The following is a 23582-nucleotide window of genomic DNA, read 5'->3' on the forward strand; positions in this document are numbered from 1 at the left end:
GGAACTTCAGATCGGACATTAGGAAAAGGTTCTTCACTGAGAGGGTGGTCGGTCACTGGAACTGGATCCCCAGGGAAGTGGTCATGGCACCAAGCCTGTCAGAGTTCAAGGAGCATCTAGATGACACTTTTAATGATATAGTTTAGCTTTAGGTAGTCCTGCAAGGAGCAGGAAGTTGGACTTGATGATCCTTATGGGTCCCTTCCAACTTGAGATATTCTATGATTCTTTCACTGATGAGCTCCATTCCCAAACCTCTGTGGGAAGTTTTGCCGTCTTAGCACAAGCATCTGCTGTATATATGAGAACTTGTGACTTGTCCTAAGCCCAGCCAGTTAACTGCATCATTCTGCTCCTGGGCACAAGGAAGACACCTTCTCCTCAGTATACTTTCATTGCAGAGATAGCCGTGGCTAAATTTATCATAGGGAAAACGTTGGATCAGCAAATCCGTCCTTGTGCCACAATCATGAAACAGTATCTGCAGTAACATGCTAACACATGCAGTAGGAGAAATTCTTGGGAGTCTCTGCTTTGAAATGTAACTTCAAAAAATTCAGTTCCAGCTTCAAGGATCCCACAGCTTTGTCATTTTTCTTCAGAAAAATATTCATGTAAATAAGATTTTCAGGCAGTAACCCTCACTCTGAGAAGCTCTAGTGGTTAAGAGCAAAAGCGTTTAGCAGAGGAACAGAGGTGCTAGAATATCTGTTGTGGGTCTGTCCATAACTTATCACGTGTCCAACTTGCTACAAAACAACTTCCATCTCCAAGTGGATTTGTGATGTCCTTTACCTTTCCATTTACCCATTTCCAGTTAAAGATCTCATTTAGTATTTGCTGATGATATTCCACAGAACAGCTGCTGTTAGTTCTGGCTGACCAGCTTCTTGGAAGGCCAATGTTCTTTACAAGCATAGCAGAAATAGAACAAGCAACCACGATTAAATCACAGTGTTAAAGAGGGAGGTGAGAAGAACCCCTGCAACACAGCCTTGTGAGGTTAGTTCTGCAAATCCATCTGTGGCTTAACTAAGCTGCATTTTCACTGCAAAGCAGATGAGCTGCCAGTCATGGTGAAATGAAACCTGCTTTCCAGTAACTACCAGCTAGAGCTAAAAGCACATTCATGCTCAAAACAGAAACATTTAAGCATAACGGGGCTTGAGCAGCCATGTTTGGGCAGGTCTTGAACTAGCATTAAAATACTCACAACTCTCAATATAGCAACACTGAAGGTTTTTTTTTGTTGTTGTTTTAATTTGCATTCCCACTTACAGCCTTAATTTCATATTCATGTCAAGTACCTCATGTATTTCATTTTGTGGTCACTACACTGTGTACACTACTACTGAAAAACACAATTTGGGGATCGTGGAAGTTAGGACCTCATAATAGTCCATCCAGTCTATTCCTGCCATTTCTCTGTCCCAGAGCAGGCCAGGGGGTCAATAGCTTGCCACAAGAACAGCCTGCCACCAGCTGCCATCTCCACACCCTCTCTCATCACAGGCAAAACGGGACTTACAGAGAATGGGAAAGAAAAACGATGGCTGAAAACAATCACAATCTGTCCAATGGAAAGAATGGCTTCCATTCCTACACATACATTTTATAGTCACCCTCACAGTGAATGGCTATCCCTATTGTTTGCAGAGGCTGACAGTCTACAGTTTTCAGACCAAACAGGGTTGTTGAGGAGAAAGCTTAAACTCAGCAACACTGCTTCCATGTAGCTATCTCCAGAAAGGTCTGCCTTCTCTTTGGAAAAGGGCTTTTGCTTTATACAGCCAAATAAGGAGTTCAGTATTTGTTTCCCCTTTAGAAAAAAAAATTAAAACATGATACACCTGGCATTCTAAGATATCAGTGGAAAGCTCAATGAAAGAAAACCCAGCTTTGGGGTTGTTTGTGCAATTGAGATTAGAAAGCAAGAGGAGTGCTCCTGCCCTATTGCTGTTTCTTGACTTTTGAGTTTAGTAGAAGACTTTCAGTCAGGGCAAATGCAAGTAATGTAGGGGCCTGATTCAGAACACTACAACTGGGCTCCTTTGACTCAGTTTGTGATCTGCCTACGCTGGATCAACTATCAGCCTGTGCTATGACATTTAGTCCAACAGAAGAGTATCTTTTCAGTTTTGTAGTCAGGATTTGCTATCCAACTATAAAGACCGAATTAGTCTTTAAGGAATTAGAAGCTCAGGCCATGTGCCAATAAACAAATCCAATAGAAGCTGAAGCACGAGCACCCACTCCCACAGGCAGGCATCCAAACAAGTCTTCATACAGGGTTTCTAGCTAACAGGCATTCCACATGAGCAGTATTACAAGGTCTTCTGGGAATCAAAAAATACCTTGTCCTACACATCACCTTTTAGACATGGTGCACAAGCTCCAATGTGCAGGAAAGAATCCACCTGTAGTGGTAGGAGGCTTCAGGAAATTACGCCATCTCCCTCAAAAACCACATTTCAGTAGCAGGCCTATCTCTTACAAAAAGTAGGATTTGCCAGTTAATTCTGTTCTTTGTCCACAGACAACCACACAACTCCCCCGTAACTCCCCCCCCCCCCCGCCCTTTATCGTTACTTAAATGACAGGGATTCAACTACAACAGGAACCCACTGAGCAGATTCAATAGCAACTCTTCCAGATGAGACTTGGGGAACAATGGATGAATTGCACAGGGACTGGCACAAGAAGCAATAGCAGAACAAGTTTTAAGGGCGAGATACTGAGAAATCTTGTTCATTTGGATCTTATGCCTAATTTCAAACATGCCCTTTTCCAAAACTTCTCTTGTCCTTGCACTGTTAATAAACAGACATGCAAAACTGCTAGTGGAAAGATGCAGTAAGCACAAAGAAACCATGATGCAAAATATTATGCTGCTTAGATAAAACCTTTGTCAACTGTTCAAATGTATATTTGTATATGATCACCACTCCTGAAGATAAATCAACATTTTTCCTTTTTAAAAGATGTTTCACTAAGTCATTTTTGACAGGCAATTTTTTTTCAGCAATTGAGCGATGGTCCACAGTATGAGAAGCAGCAAAAGCATTTTATTTGCTGTATAATTAGTGTCATTAGAAATATGATTGGTAAAAAACAACACACAAGTCCACACAGAAAGGAAAGCTTAATAAAAACCAAAGAGCACTGGAGGGGTGGTGGTGGTGAAGACTTAGCAGAGAAGTTTTTTTTAAAAAGTCTTCCAAAGTTCTGGACAGCAACAACTTCTTTTGGCCACTAGAGATGGTAACAGATCTTCCTACTACTTTGCATCAGAGTGTCCTCCTCCACCCTTGTTGGACTGCTAGCTTCAAATCACTTAAATGTGTTGCAGAGCATGAGAAGGGAACTAAACACAAGATCATGATCTGTTCGCATTAGATAACGGCTTCCATGCAACTGATCTGCACATGCAAAGGCATAAAACTTACTCAGCAAACACTATCTTCTCAAGAATCACTTCAAGTCGTAACAATGCTTCACTTTAATTCCTGTATTTTTGAAAAGGTGGTAGAAGTACTGCATTTATTTAAACAATAACATGCTTCTCCTCCTTCAAACAGAAAATATCTTTTAATCTTTAAAACAGAATGATTTTTTCTCTGACATTGAAATGACCAGACATTATTAGTCCATGAAAGTAACAAATGTGTTTCTGAAGCAAGAAGTTGCCACAACAATTATTTGTAAACATTATACCCACAACAGTAAGTACATCAAAACTCCACACTTCCACCTTAAAATAAACCACAAAGCTTTGACATGAAATACATAAAAAGTTTATTATGTATGTACCCCATTTTGTTATCTGGAGGAGAAAATCTGAGGCAACAGTTTGGTGCAGTACAGAGAAGCAAAGCAATATACAGTAGCTGCACACAGCTTGATTGGTTTCAGATCACAACTAAATACTCTTACTATGACCGTTAGTACAGAAATGTTCTGTAATTAGAAAAAATGAGAAGTATTACTCTCATGCTGTACAGTCTCATGTTTCTTGGTTAGAAAAGAACAACTGATTGAGTTTGAATCTTTCACGCCTGAATCTTTCACACCAACTTGCTTGGCTGTTGCCTCTGGAATGTTCAGCACAAAGGTTAAGCTCCAGACATAATTTAAGTGCTCTTCATGTGCAAACTGTTACTGGCTAAAGCTTTCAAAGTACATTTAATTACAGATATGAACACCCTGTAAAGATATGAGGATATGATAGCAGACCCAGAGGCCAATACAGATTCTTTAAGAGAAATGCTATGTTCCACTGCAGTAGTTCTAGTCCCTGATTAGGTCCTTCCAAAGAGAGGGCTTATTTCAATTGTAGGAGATAGACCACTCTTTGACAGAAGCATCATGGGATGTTGTTACCAGAGTATGTTCATCCAACCACGCCAAGCCGCTTACATGATGTAGTCTGTGAGCATCTGTATGGCAGTGTGAAGTAATAGAAAAGAATTAGGAAGGCTAGGCTGACAAAATAACTTTAGCACATATTCCAAATGTGATTCTCAGCTGCTTTAAATACTAGTAGTGCATTTTAAGAGTGATTACAAAATAACGTAACAGAAGAGTTCTGGCTATTGTAGCTAGATAGAGATTAACATAAAGGCTAAATTAGTTTAGGAACATTCAAAGCCTTCTTACTGTTAGGCCTAGAAAACGGGTACTGTGTTAGATTTCAAGAACTACTAGCAACTTTCAAAACTAAGATTTTGAAGGAAACATACCTGGTATCTTGACTCTGGTCTCTGGATCACTTACAGTCCAAACATATACCATCATGTCCATGCCTCCAGAAGCAAAGTGTTCATTGTCTGGTGACCAGGCAATACAAACAATTTTTGCATGGTGTCCATAAAAGACATTATGTTCCTATTTGAAAGTTAGAAATACAGTGTTATTTCATTAGTTTAAGCTAATTCAGGATATCGCTGGCTTTTAATGTGTAGCATCACAATAAGCTACTGCAAGATTCCAGACAATGTACATCTTGGGTACAGATGAATGCCGTAAATAAACCAAGTGTTGGCTTTATTTTATGCTATTTAAACACTTATCAGGCCAATACAATTCCAATCCTTTTGTAAAAAACACTAAGTTTTTCTATGAAAACTGGATCTGTAAAGCACATATACAACAAGTCACTTCTTGCTCAGAGGCTTTTAAAATAACCCCACAGATGTTTCTAAAAGCAAGATTCTTTCAATTTTTACTTAGAAAATGAAACATTTTTGTGGAATGCCATCCTACATTTTTTACTTCAGCGTGGTTTCAGTCAAAGCTTAATGACTTTACAGGCTGATACATATATTGACTGCTCAGCTAAAAAGTGGAAATTGCCCATTTTTTGGTTCTTGGTTAAAAGCCACTAGATTGAAGGATAAAGGAAGATTCCCTGCCCTAAGGTATGCCGAATAAAGAACCTGCATACTTTGTAATCTTTTGTATTTAACTACTGCTAGCCTATGGAAATCCAAACCCTCCCCCATTTAACTCTATGTATGTTATTGGATGGGTTTGAGTGTTTTGCCAGTAGCCAACTTATGCTGTACATTTCCTCGCCTATTCTTATGATTTGGAGGCTTTACATAGTGTTGCTTTTCACAGCAGCCTAACTCAAAACACCAGGTAAACAGACAGTCACAGAAACACCAAATATACGTCAACGATTTAACAATTAAGTCTCACTAGCTATACTGTATTTCACCACAACAGATATAGACATGAGATGCCAGTCAATTTGTTTTTAAACAAACAAAACTCCTGATACAACAATTCTTACCGCGTAGCCATCGCTGACACTAAAGACAGTGACAACTTTGTTTGCATCACAGACTGCAAGAAAGGCACCATCGTGAGAATATGCCAGGTCAGTAACGGGACCTTTAGCTTCCAAAGACTTATCATCATTTTTCAAAGAGGTTCCTTGGATTGAATACAAACGGACATTCCCATCCTGCAAATTAGTAGTGAAGAAAGGGGGAAAGTACAAAAATCACTTTACAATAGAAAGTGGAAGGCTTACTGAGTTTCTGGAACTTTTTGCATCAATTCTATCTGGTAGTGCTTATATTAAGAAATAGTTTAAAAGAAGCTGTCATTTATGCTGGCTACAATCAACCAAGTCTAGAATATAGATCTCATTTCTAGAATTTGCCTACTTCAAGCATATGCTGGGTAAAAACAATTTGATGATTTAAAAAGAGCAAATATAAGATACAAAAATGAAATAGACATCAGGTCACAACGGTGCGAGAACCTGCAGAAGGAAAGCCAGACATACCAGCTACACATAGTTTACTTGTTACAATACTGCTGTTGCTACAAACTGCCACCTACTACTGCTCAACACAACACATCTACTATTGTTAAATGCTTCTGTTACTAGTTCCAATGTTCAAAAGGAGTACAGTTTTAGGAAGTGCAACCTTACCGCTCCTCCCACTGCTGCTGTACCTCCTCCAGGGTGAATGGCTACAGCTTCTGGTTCGTAGCCAAGGTCATCGATTGCAAAACATTTTTTCTTATCTTTCATCAAGACAATCTGTAAATAGAAAACCAGAAACTAAGATCCTTCTTCTAAGTGCCTAATACAGAACTATGACTAAGCCACATTGCTTAATCACAAATACTGATCCACTCTGATTGCTCAGAAGTTTACTATATTCTGATCTTAAGGGAACAGTTTCATTCTTTGGGGAAAAAAAAAAAAGCCTATGTGCACTGACTGACTAATCTGCTGTCCTGGAGTACTTATGTGCTCTAAATTAGGTAGTGCAGGGCACACTCTACTGCCTTCAGCTTCGCCTCATTTGGTTTGAACATGAAAAACATGGACAAAGCAGTATTTTTAGCAATACTTACTCCCTTCCTGGTTCAGTCTTAAAGGAAAGGAGGCAAGACCAAATTAGTCACAAGTTAATACTGCAGTGTTAAATTTTAAGGGCTTTTTCCTATCCCGTTCTATACTATGGACAACTGGAATTATAACTCACATAGAAAACAGGTTTGGACAACACTACTGAAAGTCCCAAGCATAAAACCAGCATCCATACAGAAGGCATACATCATTAGAAGTTAAGCATGCTTTGACACAAGATAGTCCTGGTACAATGTGTCTGGTTTTGCATGATCTGAATACTACTGACAAGCGAGCTAGAGCTACCTATGCTGTACAACAGCATTAGTTAGCTGATTAGTTGGATTAGTTGCAAAAAAAAAAATTTGCAGGAACAAGACATCCTTTCCTCAAAATCACATCACTGAACACATCAGGCAAGAGCATGATTCAGACTGGTGTAGCCTTCCAGCAAAGCTGTATTGATAACAAATTCCAATGCATCCACACTAGGGACCATGTGAAATTTATATCTATACATAAAACTGTGAAATTGGTACAGGATGCAAAAAGACAAGCCTATCAAGTACCCTGCTTAATTATGTTCCCCATAGGTTTTATTAGGAAATTCTGCAGATGTGCAAGGTGATCCCACACTAAACAGGTTCGTCAGAAACTATCATGTTACCATACATGGCATTAACAGACCAATTGTATTGATAATCCACAAGTTAACACTTACTTGTCCAATGCAGAGAACTACAGTATAACCACCAGGACCCACAGCTAAACATTTTGGTTGAACATCCATTTTCACAGCATCCTGGCCACTGGAGGAAGGCGTGTCACGGTGGAGAAGCAGGAAGCATAAAGCATAAAAAAATTATTCCATGCCTACCATTATTTAAAATTGCGTATTCAAATAATCACCCACTAACGATCAAGAACATGCATAATTTAATTCTTTTAATAATCTGCAAAGTTTCCTTCTGTTTACTGTTTAAAGCATTAGTATCTTGATCAGGTAACACACCTTTGAAATGAAAGTCAATGTTAGTACACTAGAGTAATTATTTTTAAACTAACTAGGTGATCTTAATAGGATTCCTTAAAGTTTTTTGCTTCAATTGTGGTTTCCATGAAGAAACAGCTGTGTCCCACCCCTGCTACCCACATCTATTACCAATGTTGCTGGGTATTTGTGAACCATAAAGCAGACACCCTTCCCACAGTCCTCTAACTAAGCCATCTGATACAAGGCAGATCTCTATCTAACCTGTGGAAGGGATGAGACAAATTGAAAAGTCTGGGATACATTTCTTGTTATCACAGAAAAAAAGCAAAGTTGGTACAGCAATCATTTCTACAGTTTCCATGGTAACTTAAAACCTGAATAAATTGCAGCATAAAATTCTTTACCATATAAATCAACAAAACTCTTGCTGGGAAATAGTTAGGGCTGCAATACTACAATAAAAGGCAACATTTTAACTAACCTGTAGTCCCTCTTGCTAAGGTTGGTATAGCGCACAGTGTCATCCATACTGCAGGTGACCAGCTGATCCATTTCATCCACTGCCATTCTAGAAACCTGGTTTGTATGGCCTTTCCCAGAAAAGCCATCATTCTCTCCAGTTTCAGAATCCCAATAATGTGCATAGTAGAATTAAGGAACATTTGAAGATACTGGTGCAGTCAGTTACAGCAACACAAAAAGTTAAGTAATTGACAGAATAGCTAAGGTTAGAACGCACCTTTTGAGATAGTTTAGTTCAACCCACTGCTCAAATCAATGTCAGCTACAACAGGGTGCCCATTACATTGGGTTTTGAGTATCTCTAGGGATGGAGACTACAAATTCCCTGAGCAACCTGTACCAGAGTTCAACCAACCTCACAACCTCAAAATATTTTTTAATTAACCTCTGATGCTCTGTAATGAGCTAAATGACCTACCACAAACAGTAGCAAATACAGGAACAATTAGCATTAGGTCCAAGAATAGGAAATACTTTTTAAAGAATTACAGTTAAAAGTCCTGTGACATTGGCTTTCCCTGATTTTATATGTTAACATCACTTTGAACTATTAACACGACACTACTGGTTTGTAAAGAAACAAGTCCTATATTTACAATGGTTTACGCCAATGTGACACCATTTCAATGCATCACAGCAGGCAGGGTGAAGGACTGCAGTTTTATATATAAGCTTCAGAATGCTAAAGAAAAGCCAACAGTCTTCTAACTGAACACATCCCCTTTAATGTGCCCTTTGGGAACGAGGCTGCATTACCAGTGTTTTGCTCCAAAAAACCAACAGGACTGAAATAGAGTCTCAAAAGAAGAAGTACAAGTTCTCCTCAGTAGTGAGAAAGCCTGAGAAAGACATTTGACATACCAAATAAAGAACCCAATCAACATGTCACAGAACTTCAAAACCACACCTTAATACAGGTGGGAAAAACACAACTATAAAGAGAAATGTATGTTAATGGGTCAGAGATAGGTCAACAAGAGTTTATCTTTATTGTCCTGAACATCTGAAAAACAAGATACATGACTTCCAACATATGCCAAGATCTACCTGTCTATTGCATGTAACAGCAATGCGTATTTTGCATGTATGACAGAATATGTGGAAAGTTACAAGAGGCTAATTTAGATATTTACTTGCTCCTCCATACTAACAATCTATCTACCACAAAGAAGTGACAACTGGAAATTAAGAACTGGCTTATATTTAGCAGGCAAGTAAGTAAAAAAGAAAAGTAAAAAAAAAAAGGCAAACAGTAAAATAGACAAGCAAGGGGAAAGCAAAATAAACTTCTTCAGACATAAAATATTCACTTGTGTCCAATAAACATAAGGTTTTGGCTTTGGCAAAGCTTTTTTTTTTTCTCCTAATGGCTCTCTCAGACTATAAGGCTAGAAGAAATATCACTATCATTCAAAGGATATTAATATGACCATCATTACTTCCAGAGTAAATATAGGACTTTCCACCATTTTTATGCACTGTAAGACACTGAATTGATTTACTATGACCCTGTGAATGGGACACAAATAATAATTAATGGCAATTTTTCATCTTCACACATACATATATCAATCCTATTTAAGAAAAATTACATGTTACTCAAAAAATATCGTATTTTATTCACAAGCATTAAAAGTCACCCAGAATACAAATCACTAATTAACAGAGCAGTTATTTAACTGTTGCAGCATTGCTATTTCCATGCACTACTCTGAAGAGAAGGAATAGGCGCCGTGAATATCGTTATTAGCCTGCTGGGCCAAAATACTTTCATGGCCTTTTCATCGACAAAGTTTGCTTTTCAGGCACTTTATGATTCAGGGAAGAGGACTAAATATGGTCACGTACCCACACCAACTGCCAGAATTATAGCAGCAATAGCAAGAATCTGGGACGTCTGTTTCTAGTTCATGTAAAAATGTAAGTTCCCGTGAGAGTGCTGTGTCAGGGAACTCTTTAAATCCTAAAATTAAAGCTCAATTGCACAGTAGCCCTAGTCACCTTGTTCACAATACACTAGCTCTGGCAGAATGAGACATCACTGGTAGTCTTCTATCTATGCTGTATTTCTTTTCTCATCTCAGGAATGCTTAAAAGCTGCTACGAAAGGTAAGTTGATAACCTTAATTGAAACCAAAATAAGTCTGTGTATTTGTACAAAGCACAGTATCAGGCATGTAACATTTTAACTTCCTGATTCACGTGACTTGCAAGAGTAAGTCACACATAACTTGTCTGGCAATGCTAATTTAACAAAACCATGTTTTAATAGCTACTATTCCATCTAGAGAACTTCAACCACTGAGTCTCTTTATTGCTGAAACTGGTGCAATGACAGAAGTTTAACCTACCTTTATGACACGTAAAGGCTTATTTGGATTGTTCTTGTCCAAATAATTGATATAGCCAGACAGGGAGATAGTCAGTAAATGGTCTTTCTGCCACAAGCAACCCAGCTGCTGATCCAACACGTTTGATCCCATGTTAAAAGTACTGACAACAGAATTAGCACCAACATCCCAGATTTTAGCAGTTTTATCTCCAGAAGCAGAAAGCAACTGACTACTGTCAGGGCTCCAACTAATCTGTAAAAAACAAATGTCACCACAAGATGGTAAATGCATTTATTATTGCAAGAATTCATGGTCCATGAACTTGGCAATGCAATACTACGGACCATTTGCAAAAATGAAGTGATACTTACAGCATAAATACCTCCATCATGAGCTTTGCCTCCACCAAGAGCACACACTTTCTCTCCAGTCTTCCCATCGTAGACAAAAATCTTAAGGGAGCACACAGACATATAACTTAAAAGGAAAAGCAGTAACAGAAAAAAACCCCAAGAACTGAAACACTGTAACTTGCACTGCACAGATCGTTCTTTTGTTACATGGACTGCTTGCAGGTTTATCAAACACTAGATTTTTGAAGAAGAGGCACAAATATTCCTGCATTTAATATTTAAGACTATACAAATGAGATGACAATTGTAAATAGTCACAGTAAGCCCCTCTGTACATTGGATCCTGACATTTGAAATTCTGGAAGATGTTACATTTTTGACTCCTGCTGTGATGACCACTGCTTAGCATTGCAGTCATGGGAATCTGCCTTCTTAGGAGGAGCCACCATGGTAACAGTGTCATTGTCAAATCTGCCCTTATCAGAATGGAGTCCACATGGAGCTGGGGTGCTATCTATTAGTTCAGTATTTCAGCCAGACTTCTCAGTATCGTAACAAGGACATAGGTATTCCAAAAGTCTAATTTGCTCCTGCCAAAATAAACTGTAAGAGAAGTAATATGCTAGGGTGAATGGGGAAAAAGGCTGAGTGAGAATAGTCTGGTTGACATCAGTTGTTACAGCTTTATAGGAGAATACTTAAAAGTTTAAGCAAGTCATTTCTTGGCATGAAAAAAAGCAACATGGATTTTACAATACTAAATCCTACTCCCAAAATGCACAAGAAATTATTCTCATACTAAAATCACTACAAAAAGGGTTCCTTGTTTTTTACCTGGCCATCTGCACTAGCTGTAGCAAATCTGTTCCCATCAGGAGAAAACCTCACACAGTTCACAAACCGTGTATGGTCCTATAAGAAAAAAGTAAAAATAAGCACACGAAATGAGAACAGACTGTTTTACATAGAAGATAATCCAGTAACAATGAAGTTCCTGCATGCAAGCCATAAATTAGCTGTGTAAGAGATGTAGGCTGTAGAGAATTGCTACAGAGCAAGTCTAGCCTCCGTCTGAAGAGGATCATGGGGATCAAGAACAGTCCAGGGAAGAAACTGTGACATCAATACTGATGTAGTTCAAACAACTCGGCACAATATCAGGTGAATGAGTACCCAGTTTCAGGGATAGGTAGGAAAAAACCCTCAGCTGCAGCCTTCAAGCAAACATGGGATTCTTCACCTCTGGTCACTGAATTCTTCCACAACATTCTCCAGATTTTGACTCTTGTTTCATTGTGCAAGTAAGTTTTATGCATAGAAGAGTACTTCATCCTTCTTATTATATACAATACAGGCATGAAGAACAGATTATTATTTTACTGGAATTCCATTTCTGGGAGACTGCACGTGGCAGCTCTGTGAAGTAACCAGGCAAGACTGATGTATGCTCCCCAAATAGACTATTTACAAGTAGGAGACTATTCAAACCATGCTAACTAGAAAACACACATTAAATAGGGAAGCACCACAATGAGGCCAAAGCTCCCACGCAAAGAGATTTGGGAGACTATTTTTAGTATTCTAAAGGCAGGTTCTAACCTACTTTCTTTAACTATAGATTTATTTTTTTTTTTTCTGATGACACCTAAAGCTTTAATCTAAACCATGTAACAGCCTGTACCAGAATCCCATATATCAACTCAAATATCACTTTAAAAGGAAGACTGCATCACATAGCAGTCTAAGCAGCACTGGTAAGCAATTCAGACTTCAGAGTTCCAAAAGAACAAGCTTAGCAAAATGCAAGTATCAACTTAAGTTCAGAAATATATTAGGCAACTACATCATTTCATTGGATTGCAGAGCTCAAAACAATTCCTTTTCTAGAACTGGAATGGAATCCTTACTAAAGTCAGTGTATGAAGACTACTCAAGGAACATACTTAAGAAAATAAAAGGCCTACTACTGTGTTTTTAAAAATAAAATAAGAACTAAGCATTTTGAATTTGCTACTGCAGTAACATCCAGTATCTCTGCAATAGTTCTTTTGAGGCAAGAGACATGTCTTCTGCCATCAGAAACAGCTGCAGAAGCTTTTGACTTTTTATTTTCTTTGGCCTCAAGTAACAATGAATGTCTTAAATGTGGTAGTTCCAGGCTTTGTTTCATTTATGTAAGAGATTTTTAACTAGTAGAATAAGAAAAAAAAGTGAAAAGAAATGTAGAAACAGAAAACTGACCACAGAATTTACATACCCATTCCTCATTGTAGAAAGCAGTTACGTTTTCAAACATCTACACTCACCCTTCCTAAGCTGCCCTGGGATTTCAGATTTGAACGCTCTTAAGAAGATTGGAAAATTCCATTCACACCACCACATTTCTTGAAGAGTATTAAGAAATTCTACACGTCTGCACTGGGAAGCAGAGCTCAGAAAGCAGCAATAGGACCAATGAAACATCCTACTTAAGTTATGGAAGAGGATGAAAAGCCATAAAAAAAACCCGCACTCCCCCCCCCCCCCCCCCAAACCCCGGGAAAAAGCGCTTCTTCTTAACCAATCAAGTTTTTTTGGCCTGAGACAAGCCTTCAGTTATACTCATACATGGGTTTAAGAAAGCCACCTGACACCAACTATGCCTCAAAAGGGGGAGCTAAGAACTGTTATAACAGCTAGTTGCAACAAGAACTGCAAGCTTGTTGGAAAGCTTTTAGTCAACTTGCTGCACAGTTTAACAGAGTCACATCTAAATTTAAACTCACACTTATTGTAAACTTGAACTTGAATGGCGGTCCCTCAAAGAAAGCGGCACAATTGTCATCACTGCCAGTTGCCAGACGATATGGTCTTGTTTGTTTGAAGTCCACACTATTGATCACTTTGTTGTGCCCAGTAATCTCGCCAACAGAAGAACCACTATCCCACAGGAACACTGCTCCAAATCTAGTTAGAAAAGCACATAAAACTATAATTCATAAAAGTTACATGTAGATTAACTCCTTGAGCATCTGCAAACAGCAGATTTGAGTGCGCTCAAAGAAAAGAAATTAGGTCATCTCATTAATCTCACGCAAGCGCATCATAGTTCCCTGAAGGATATTTGAGATCTTGCTGGAGAGAGAATCTAATCTTCAGTAGGAGACATTTGCTGAAGGGGACAGACAAGCAAGTTTTATGTATAAAGCTTCTAAAATTCAAAGATCCAAAAGATATTCTTCAGTCAGTCTGTCGGTTTATAAAAGAACGCAGTTATTAGTCACTATTTACTTATTACTAGTCACTACACAGAATGCAGGAAGCTAGGATAACAATGACATCTAATCATTTATCTGATTATTTAGCCTAAACTGGATACAATCACTTTTACAACTATTATTACTTGAAGTTTTAAGGAAGACGACTTGTAACAGCATTTTTGTCACCTCTAACTTTAAATCACCTTAAAAAAAAACCTCAGTATAATCAATACAGTGCCATTAAACTGCCAGGGCATTGCTATTAAAATGGGTTCTATAGAATCACTTCAGCAAAATTCTAGATTGAAAGTACATCCACCTAACAGGAAACTGGCAGACTTTTTGAAGTAGGAGAGCAAATTTACATCGTATCCATCCAGGGGCAGATGGGGGTGGAGGGAGGGATGGAGGACAAAGCAACTAATCTCTCTCAAATATCAGGACACAGTACATGATGGTGATTAAAAAATGGTGCAGGGGGTCAGGGAACAGGACCACACCATGTTTTTCATACCTTTAGGCATAAGCCTACCTGGTCTGGACTCTGCCTTAAAGATCTGTCAGTCTTTAAACATTAAAGGACAGGCACAAACCTGACTCTAATGGGCACCTCATTTAGTCAGACAAGGACAACTGGTTATGATTTTCTCTTAATTACCATAATAAGGCCTAAAAATATGGGCATGTTGCTGAGGGAGAAAATTCAGATACACTTTTTTCTTTATTTTTTTGCTCTTATTCAATCACATCCTCTCAATTTGCAAAGGGTGAAAGAAGAGAAAGAGAATTGTCTTGTGGTTCAGCCTTCCTACTCTATCATAATTAGAAAAAAAAAATCCACCAAAAGGCATACTGAACAGCTATCATTGAATGTAATACCCACCTCTAAAAAACAAACAAGACCGACACAATTTTAAACTGAGCAATTCTAATAGAACTCTATTTTCCAAGTAGTTTTACAGTTGTCAAATACTGCATAAAGAATTCTGCTGCTGAACAGCACAACTTGAAGTCTAAAACAGGGAACAAGCCATGATTTTCTTCCCTTGAACAATTAAAAGCTTTCTGCAAAGAACCTGCTTTGTTAGAATACAGAGGTTTACAGTATATGTGTGTGTGTATATATATATATATATATTTATACACACACATGCAAAAGAATTACTCACTTTTCCCTTCCTTCTCCAACCACAGCAATTCTCTTGCTGTCTTCAGTCCAGGCAAGGTCCTTTATTTTTCCTGCAAACGGCTGATACTCATACTTCAGTAGGTGTTCCTTCTGGGTAGTATCCCAGATTCTCAGCTTTCCAGAGACATCTGCCATAATAAAATAGAATATAACTATTGTTGTTCCAGCATGACTCGGTCACATGATTCAGCAATCTGCCAGGATACAGATTTTCAGCTACACTGAACACTTGTACCAGGGACCTATTATCTTACCCTATTACAATTACTACAAATCACTTGATTTAAGAATGCTGAAGACTACATCTGTTTCACTGAATTACATTTTTAACCCGATATCAAGGTTCAAGACATGCAGCAATAAATACAACACATGGAGCCAACTTTTGCAAACAGATGTGAAAAAATTGCACAGTAAGAGGGTAGGAACTGATGTTATCAGCCAGTATGTGTTAAGTATCTGTGTTACACGCAAAAAAACCCCAACTCCAAACCAGCCCCACCTCCCCAGCAGCTACAAGATAGCTTACCCACACTTCATTGGGAAGTAAGCCAACCTACGCCTACAATAAGAGAGCAATCTGGTGGACAGTGGCTGATACACTAAAATCCATACCTCAGCTTTTTTGGCCTTCAAAGCAAACCCATTTTGCATACAAATACCAAGTATATGTAAACATACAAAGAGATTTCTGCCCATAGAACTCGATTCATGCACACTCATCAGCATACTTTTTCTATACAGAAGCACGTACCCCATGTTGCATATGGATACCTGCACTATCTGGATTACTGCAAAGGAATCCAACAGAATATTCAAAAATAGTAACATCACAAGCAGCAGACATAGCACAGGTCATAACAATTTAAGACTTAATATAATGAAAGCTTCTTTGGTCACTGTTTCCTCTCAGTATTACACAGCCCTAGAGCTTGCTTCTATTCAGAGCAATTACAGTGGTGCAGCACTGTAACCAGAGGAATTGCTCTATACACAGACATGTTTACATATCTCTATTGAAACCCACAGAGCAAATTCTGTCTATGGGACCCTTCATAAAAGCCACTGTTTTAGAATAAACCATGTGCTAAAATATGTACCTTTCACCTCAGCAGAACACTTGTGAGTTCTGTTCACTGTTTATCGGTGCATCTTTACAGTTCAATTTAAACATACAGCAATCCTATATCTTTGGGACCTGATCACAGACTCATCTTCTCCACTTCTGCTAAAAGGACAGATGCAGAGTCCTCCACTTTACATACAGAATTTGTTATTAAAGCAGAATTTTAATGTGGACTTCAAAATCTAGTTGTTTGCTCCATCTATTAATAGACAGGACACATACAGCTTTAACTTTATGGTATCTCCCATTACTATATCTATTATGGCTGCAGTAAGAGAAATTACCATAAAAGCCACAAAGCATATTGCCAAAGGTCTGCCTCATCAAGCACATGAAGTATTAATGCAAGTTGCATGGCTAATGGAAATTTATAGATAGAGAAATGAATCTTACATGTTATACTTAGAAACGGCTTAAACAGCCTGATACTATCTTCAGACCCCATGCTCAGCAGTATCAGAGCACTATTTATAAATGACAGAGAAGACTTTTGAAAGAGAAATATTGCAGCTTAAACTCATTTACTTGGGTATAACAGACAACTTCTGAAAAAAGAGTCAACTGAATACTCCACCCCTAGGAACAAGGAGCTTCCTTAAGCTGATCACTAATGAAAAATTTCTTCACAGATCAGGCTATGTATATGTATTACTGTTCTTTTACAGAGGACTGAAAATCTACAAGGCTACAAGAACAAAATAGATGGTTATTCTGAGGATTAGGTACAGCACAAACCTAGACCACCAAGTCTGTAGAATAAAGAATGCAAACTGGATTTTAAGAAGGTATTCAATTTGACATATGGTCCACACACAAGACTGAGCCAAGAAATTCCTGGCTCTGCTTCCTTTTGGGGTGTGGGGGGGAAGCTATGCTATCAGTGTTCTTAAAGCTTCCCCAGTACTCAAAAGACACATATTCTAATACAGCTTTCTGATATGCAGGAAGCCAAGAAGAAAAGAACATTTTACATTTTAAAAATATTGTTCCCTTCAAATTGCTGAGAAATTCCCATTCTACTAAGACCTGTGCGTGACTGTGGACTCCCTAAGAAGCTCATATTCAGAATGTTTTATTTTCAGATATATTACTTAGAAAGTATTTCTGTATTTGGGCACATTACTTGCTTCTAAAACATTTCTAATTGACAATGACTAGCAGATTTAAAAAAAAAATCCATAGATTAACTGCAATGATTTTTAAGAAACGCAAGTTATAGTATTGTATTTATCAATATTCTTCAACTGTATACCAGTTGTCCTGAAAAAAGATCAATTTGAAGCAAGCTTCTATGAAAAAGGGTTTGTTTAGTTCTTTGTAAGTCATCAAAAACTCTAACCATTTCCACTAACAATCCAGGAAATTCATGCTGTAGAAATTCATGTTACTCATTCTTAGATTCACATACATTACATGGAAACTGAGAAACAGCCTTCTTTCCCTGCTAACTTACCAAAGAAAGCTCTTTTAGTTCAGGTTACAAATGTAAGAAAAATCATGCCAAGCCTTGCCAAGTTTGGTCAGGAAGAAAGGGGGAGGGAAAAGAAAGGAGTATACACTCTTCTAGAATCCCTCCCCTGCCCCCAAAGTATGGAAGCTAATTAACAACCAGAAACAATAGTCCTGTATTTCAGAAATAACTTTTCATTCTGCTGCATGTACACAAGTCATCCCTTACACTAAGATTTGTTTTCTTTAACACTTCAGACTAAGTATTTAAAGTCAGTTTTCAGGTTCTTTTTGATTTAAATAACAAATTTTAAAAACACCAAGCACTTCATTGAACTCTCTGCTTTAGAAAAAGGTTAGAAGAACAACTACAGAAATCGTTCCTCCCTCAGGCATGTACATGTAATTCCACTGAAGCATGTCACATTGACTATGTATATTCTGTACATAAATGCAAAGCGTTACTACTCTTTTGCATCAAGCACTTTAACAGCTCTGTCCACATATCTCATGCAGCATGCGCATTGATACTTTACCTCCAGATGCTATGTAGAATCCACTGGGAGCATACTTGGCAACTACAACCTGATGAGCATGCTCAGTGTAGATGTCAGCAATTGCAGGATTCTAGTTTAAAGGAAAAAAGTTAGTAAGTTGTATTTCATGGTTTTCAAAGGAGTATAAAATCAGACATTCACAGACAAAATTCAGAATTTCTCCTCACACTCCTTCTCTCACACCCTTCCTTCAGCTTAAATTGAACTGCTGTCTAAAACTGAGAAGTGCAGTACACATTGCAGAACACTGCTGTCCAGTACAACTAAAACAACACACTGATTTCTAACAACTGAAACAAAGCATTTCCTCTAACAGCCAGAACTGCTGTGACCCCTTCCTCTCGAATACTTCCAACACATCCAAAAATTATGTAGTTGAACATGAAAATTAAGCATACGGTTAACCATATTGCACGGCTGTTAATCATCACCACATACTCAAGATCACTCAGTAGCCAATGAGGTGTGCAAGGCTTGCTCTTTCTTGCTGATTGCAATCTGGTTAAAAAGCTAGTAGACCAGCACAGGAAAAGACATTTTCCCTAGTATCAAGAGCTGTACTGGAATTCTGAAAGAAATTTGCTGCCACTCCATCACAATTTTATCTCTTCAGTCTTAAACATGTTTTCAGATGTTTCAGGTTGGACAATAAAGCTGACTCAATGTCAGCAGATCAATAGTATTACACTACAGAAGTGCCACACAAATCAAAAAAGGATGACATTAAGGCAAAATCTACTCAGATTAACTGTATAAAAAAGCCATTCTGCACATCTTCCAAATATAGTGCATATATGCTCCAACAGTAATATGCTACTCCTTAGAAAAATTTCTCTACCAGGTAACAGGTATCTTCCAGCTCCAGAAACTTGACTTATATCATCAAAACAAAAACCCATTTTAACTGTTATAATTAATACAGATTTATTCAACCAAACCAGAAAGCCACCTGATGTTATGGTATGACTCAGCCATCCAATCAGGAAAAACTATAACACCCGCGCTGTGTTAGAAAGCAGACAGCCTCCTGCTTTCAGGAGTTCTTGCTGCTGCAGTACTGTTACATCTCAGGAGACAGAATACAGCTTACTCATGCAAAAAGCAGCTCTTCTTCACTCCTGCTTTTATACATTGCTTGAGCGTGTTATAGCCCTACTGAAGTCACAATCATCTGCATTTACAGCATACATGTCACTCTCCATTTTGTGCGCAACTGGATTTTAGCTAAGCAAGACAAGATAATGTTTTCCCCATGCTACAGCTGCATCAACTACAAGTTCAGGGAGCTCAAAAACCCACACAATTCATTAGTAATGGCATACATTAGTAGCTGCTATTTTACAGCAAGAATCCCAAAGAGTCCAGGAAGTTAAGATGATGAGAGACTGGACTTAACAGACTGACTTAAGGCGTTAAATGAAAGATGGACTCCCAAATTTAAGATACAGTAAAGAGATTCAGGAAACGAGGTAATAAGTTAGAGCTGCTAACTTAAATGCTGTTTATTTGATAACATTATTTCTGTAAAGTCAGTTTTTTAACTTGTATATCTTACGTATCCAAACTCCAGACCACCCCACTTCTAAAGAGATTTTTAGGATAAGATTATATCGTTAGCTGGGACAAATGCAGTACCTCATACCAGATTCAACAAGAAGAGTGAGCTTATGTGGCTTATTTCGAATGCTGAAACCAGAGCCACATATGAAAGCGAGCAGTCGAAGTTCGAAGCTTCAAAGTAGGTTTAGACCCATGAAGACAATAAAATATTAATGAGGTATGACACCTTACAAATACCACTAGTCCTTCTGACTCTCAGTGCTTTTCCAGCGCTATTCCAGGACTTTCTCCTTGTTAAAGGAAGTCTCTGGCTCATGCTCAAAGATCAAGCATTAACCCTGAACACTATATTCATCACCACTGCATTTTGATGACCTGTTTTTTTAATTAGAGCACAACCATCCCATTGGAAAACTGTTCATGCAAGGATTTACACACCGACCTCCCAGTATTTCATTTGCTTGTTGCAAACTACTACACAGGCTTCTGTATCATTCAGAGAAGGCATGGCTCTCAAATAAGAGCGAACACGCTTCCATGTCAGGTCACGAACAAACTGCAACATTCTCCAACACAAAAGCCATAGCACAGGTTTTGGTCAGTTTTTGTGTTACTGCTACAATACATTCTGTAGTTGCCTGCAGAGCGTCACCCGTCAATTATTAACAGTAGCAGGCTCTCCTCACCAGTTAGGTAAGTTTGAGTACCAGCGTGAATTACAGCATAAAACTGAAAGATTTATGACTTCCATTCTCAACTTCCCTTGAGGGTTTAAACAGTCTAAATTTGAATTCCCACAATCCCACCTTGCCTGGGCTCAGATCATACCATGCACTCTATGTTCTGGCTCATGCTGGGACTAACATTTGCACTGGGCAAACCTTCAGTGAGCTGATTCAGGAAGATAAAAGCAAATTGTTTTCTTCCAATTTAACCCCCAAAATAGGGTCAGACAAGCACTAATGACAATGCAAGAGAGGAGGTCACAACCCATAACTTGGGCAAAAACTGTAATGTAAGCAGAGTGGCTTTTCTCTCTTCTCTCATCACACTGTGTGCCACTACAGCATTTAACTGGGGCTTCTGGTTTCAGAAAATGGAACTTTTCTTGATACCAAGAGTGAAACACTATTACAACAACATTATACTGAGACATTGAAACCAGAGTGTGAGCTTATTTTTGTTTTGAAGTGGATGAATTTAAACTGGTTATCAAACAAGAAATTTGCAAAGAATTAAGTTATTAGTAGCATTTCTGTATTATGGCATGACAACGAAGAAATGTCTGAATATAGTGGGGGTGATGAGATAAATGAGGAAAACAGCTCAAGAAGTCAATTTACAGAGGTGATTTACAGAAGCAGCCATAAACAAATCCATTGTTGTGGAGACCTAAAAATTCCAGAGAGGTATGCCCTGCCCCTCTGCAGCCCTCCCCACTCCAGGCCAAATCTGCAGAAAAAGAGGAAAGTAAATCTAGGGGAGAATTTGATTTTCTAAAGAACAAGCATTTACTTTGAAGAAAAGTATTTTTTGAGAACTAGCAGCAAGACAATAGCCTAGACATGTAATTCATCCTCCATAGTTCTCAAAGGGATGCCATCTTTGAAAAGAAATCACTTAACTAACTCGCTTAGCATTTCTCCAGTTACCACCAGAAGAGAAAAATCCCCAAGCCTCCACACCACAGAAAACATTAACTGGGGCATTCTAACTATTTAATTGATGAGAAAAGTTCCCTGTGACCGGGGCTGAGAACTCAACATGCAAACAGCTTGCCACAGAGTCAAGCAACTGTTTTGATTCCTGGATTCCAGGGGGGGAGGGAGAAAAGAGAGAAGCTACGGACTAATGCATTTAAAGATAGGGGGTTTGCAAGTATTTGCATGCTTCTCTTCCAAGCTGAAGGCCCAATACAGCAAACAGGAAAGGGTTCATTTATTAAGCAAACACAACACTCAACTTCATAATGGTGATACTTAAGAAGATAAACAGGGCCAACCAGAACATACCAGTCTCTCGCCTGTAAACCCTACGCAAAGAGAGGGAGAGACCTGCACGTTTTACCGAGACTTCCTACAGGTTTTTACAGTCGCTGCCCATGGTTTTATGCCTGAGTCATGCACCCTGCTTATTCCCCCGCTGCTGATCACAGATCTGTGACCTCAATGGGAATTACTAAGTGTGAATGAAGCACAGGCTATTAAAGGAGAGGGGCTGGGAAACAAAATGAAACTTAGGGAAAGCTCTATACTACGAAACAAAATAGATTAGGATACATTACATCAACGTTTCTGATGACGACACATTTTCCATTGGTATAAAGAAAATTGTTGCCCTTAGGATCACCTCCGATAATTTTGGAAACGCCTCGTTCCACCTGCGGGAGGCTGGCGAACACTTTTTCTACGGGAAGAGGAGATCGGGAAGGGGGGAAAAAAAATAAATAAAAAAAAAAAGAAGAAAAAAGACGACGTTTTTTATTTCTGCCCGTCACCGGACGCCAGCCGAGCAGCAGAACGCCCTGCCGGCAGGCGCGGTCACTTGTTGCTGTCAGCAGGCTGCGAGGAACCGCCGGCTCCGCGCCCGCCTCAGGGGCGGCGGAGGGCGGCCCGGCGGTCCCCGAGCCGGCGGCGGTCCCCCAGCCAGCGGGGCTCCCCGCCACTACCGCCGCCCCCCGGTTCTCCCTCCCCAGCCCAGCACCCCGCCGCGCCCCCCCACCCCGCTCCGCCTCGCCTCGCCGGGGGCTTACTGATCTCGTACGGCATCTTCGCCCACTTGTTACTGCGGCGGGCGGTGGCGCCGGGAAGGAAGGGCTGGGTGGGAAGGAAGGGCGGCGAGCGCAGCGCAGCGCAGCGCAGCCCCGCGCAGCGCAGCGCAGGCGGACCGGCCTCTCGCTCTCCCGCCGCCGCCGACCGCCGCCTCAGCCCCGCGGCGCCCAGCGGCACGAACCAGGAAGCGCCCGCGCGGCCCGCCGCTCTCCCCTGCCTTTGACCATATATAGTCAACTCTGCTCGCGCCGCGCCGCGCCGCTCCCCGCCAAGCCCGCGCCCCGCTCCCTCCCCCGGAAATGCCGTCGGCTCGGACGGGCCCGGCGGGGGGCTGCGCTGGGGCGGCCGCAGGAGCCGGCCCCGCCCCGGCAGGGAGCTGCGCGGCAGGCCGCGGCGGGCGCCACACGGCGGCTCCGCCCGGCCTCGGGGTGAGCACCGCCGCCGCCGCCGCCGGGCGGGCTGCGCATGCGCCGGCCCCCTCCCCCGCCCTGGGTCTCCTCGGGGCGTGCGCGCGGCTGGCGCATGCGCGGCAGCGGCGCTGCTGTTGGGGACCGTGTGAGGGGAGGGGGTCCGCGCCGATCCTGAGAGAAGGGGGAGAGAGGCATGAGGGGCACGAAG

General features: G+C 40.0%; 1 protein-coding gene across 1 annotated transcript; it reads right to left on the reverse strand.

The window, feature by feature from the left end:
• Window positions 1-3045: 3045 nt before the first annotated feature.
• On the reverse strand, window positions 3046-23206 carry WDR1 (WD repeat domain 1). The gene is made up of 15 exons (XM_075023129.1): window positions 22946-23206; window positions 22478-22599; window positions 18613-18703; window positions 15482-15629; window positions 13839-14019; window positions 11908-11985; window positions 11092-11172; window positions 10739-10972; window positions 9807-9896; window positions 8347-8501; window positions 7593-7680; window positions 6446-6556; window positions 5795-5968; window positions 4740-4884; window positions 3046-4436 (listed from the first exon to the last, which is right to left on the reverse strand). The coding sequence occupies exons 1-15, from the start codon at window positions 22959-22961 to the stop codon at window positions 4327-4329; spliced, it is 1824 nt and encodes a 607-aa protein (XP_074879230.1). The 5' UTR covers window positions 22962-23206; the 3' UTR covers window positions 3046-4326.
• Between the last annotated feature and the right edge of the window lie 376 nt (window positions 23207-23582).

Source organism: Buteo buteo, chromosome 1, assembly GCF_964188355.1.
Source record: "Buteo buteo chromosome 1, bButBut1.hap1.1, whole genome shotgun sequence".
Lineage (NCBI taxonomy): Eukaryota > Metazoa > Chordata > Aves > Accipitriformes > Accipitridae > Buteo > Buteo buteo.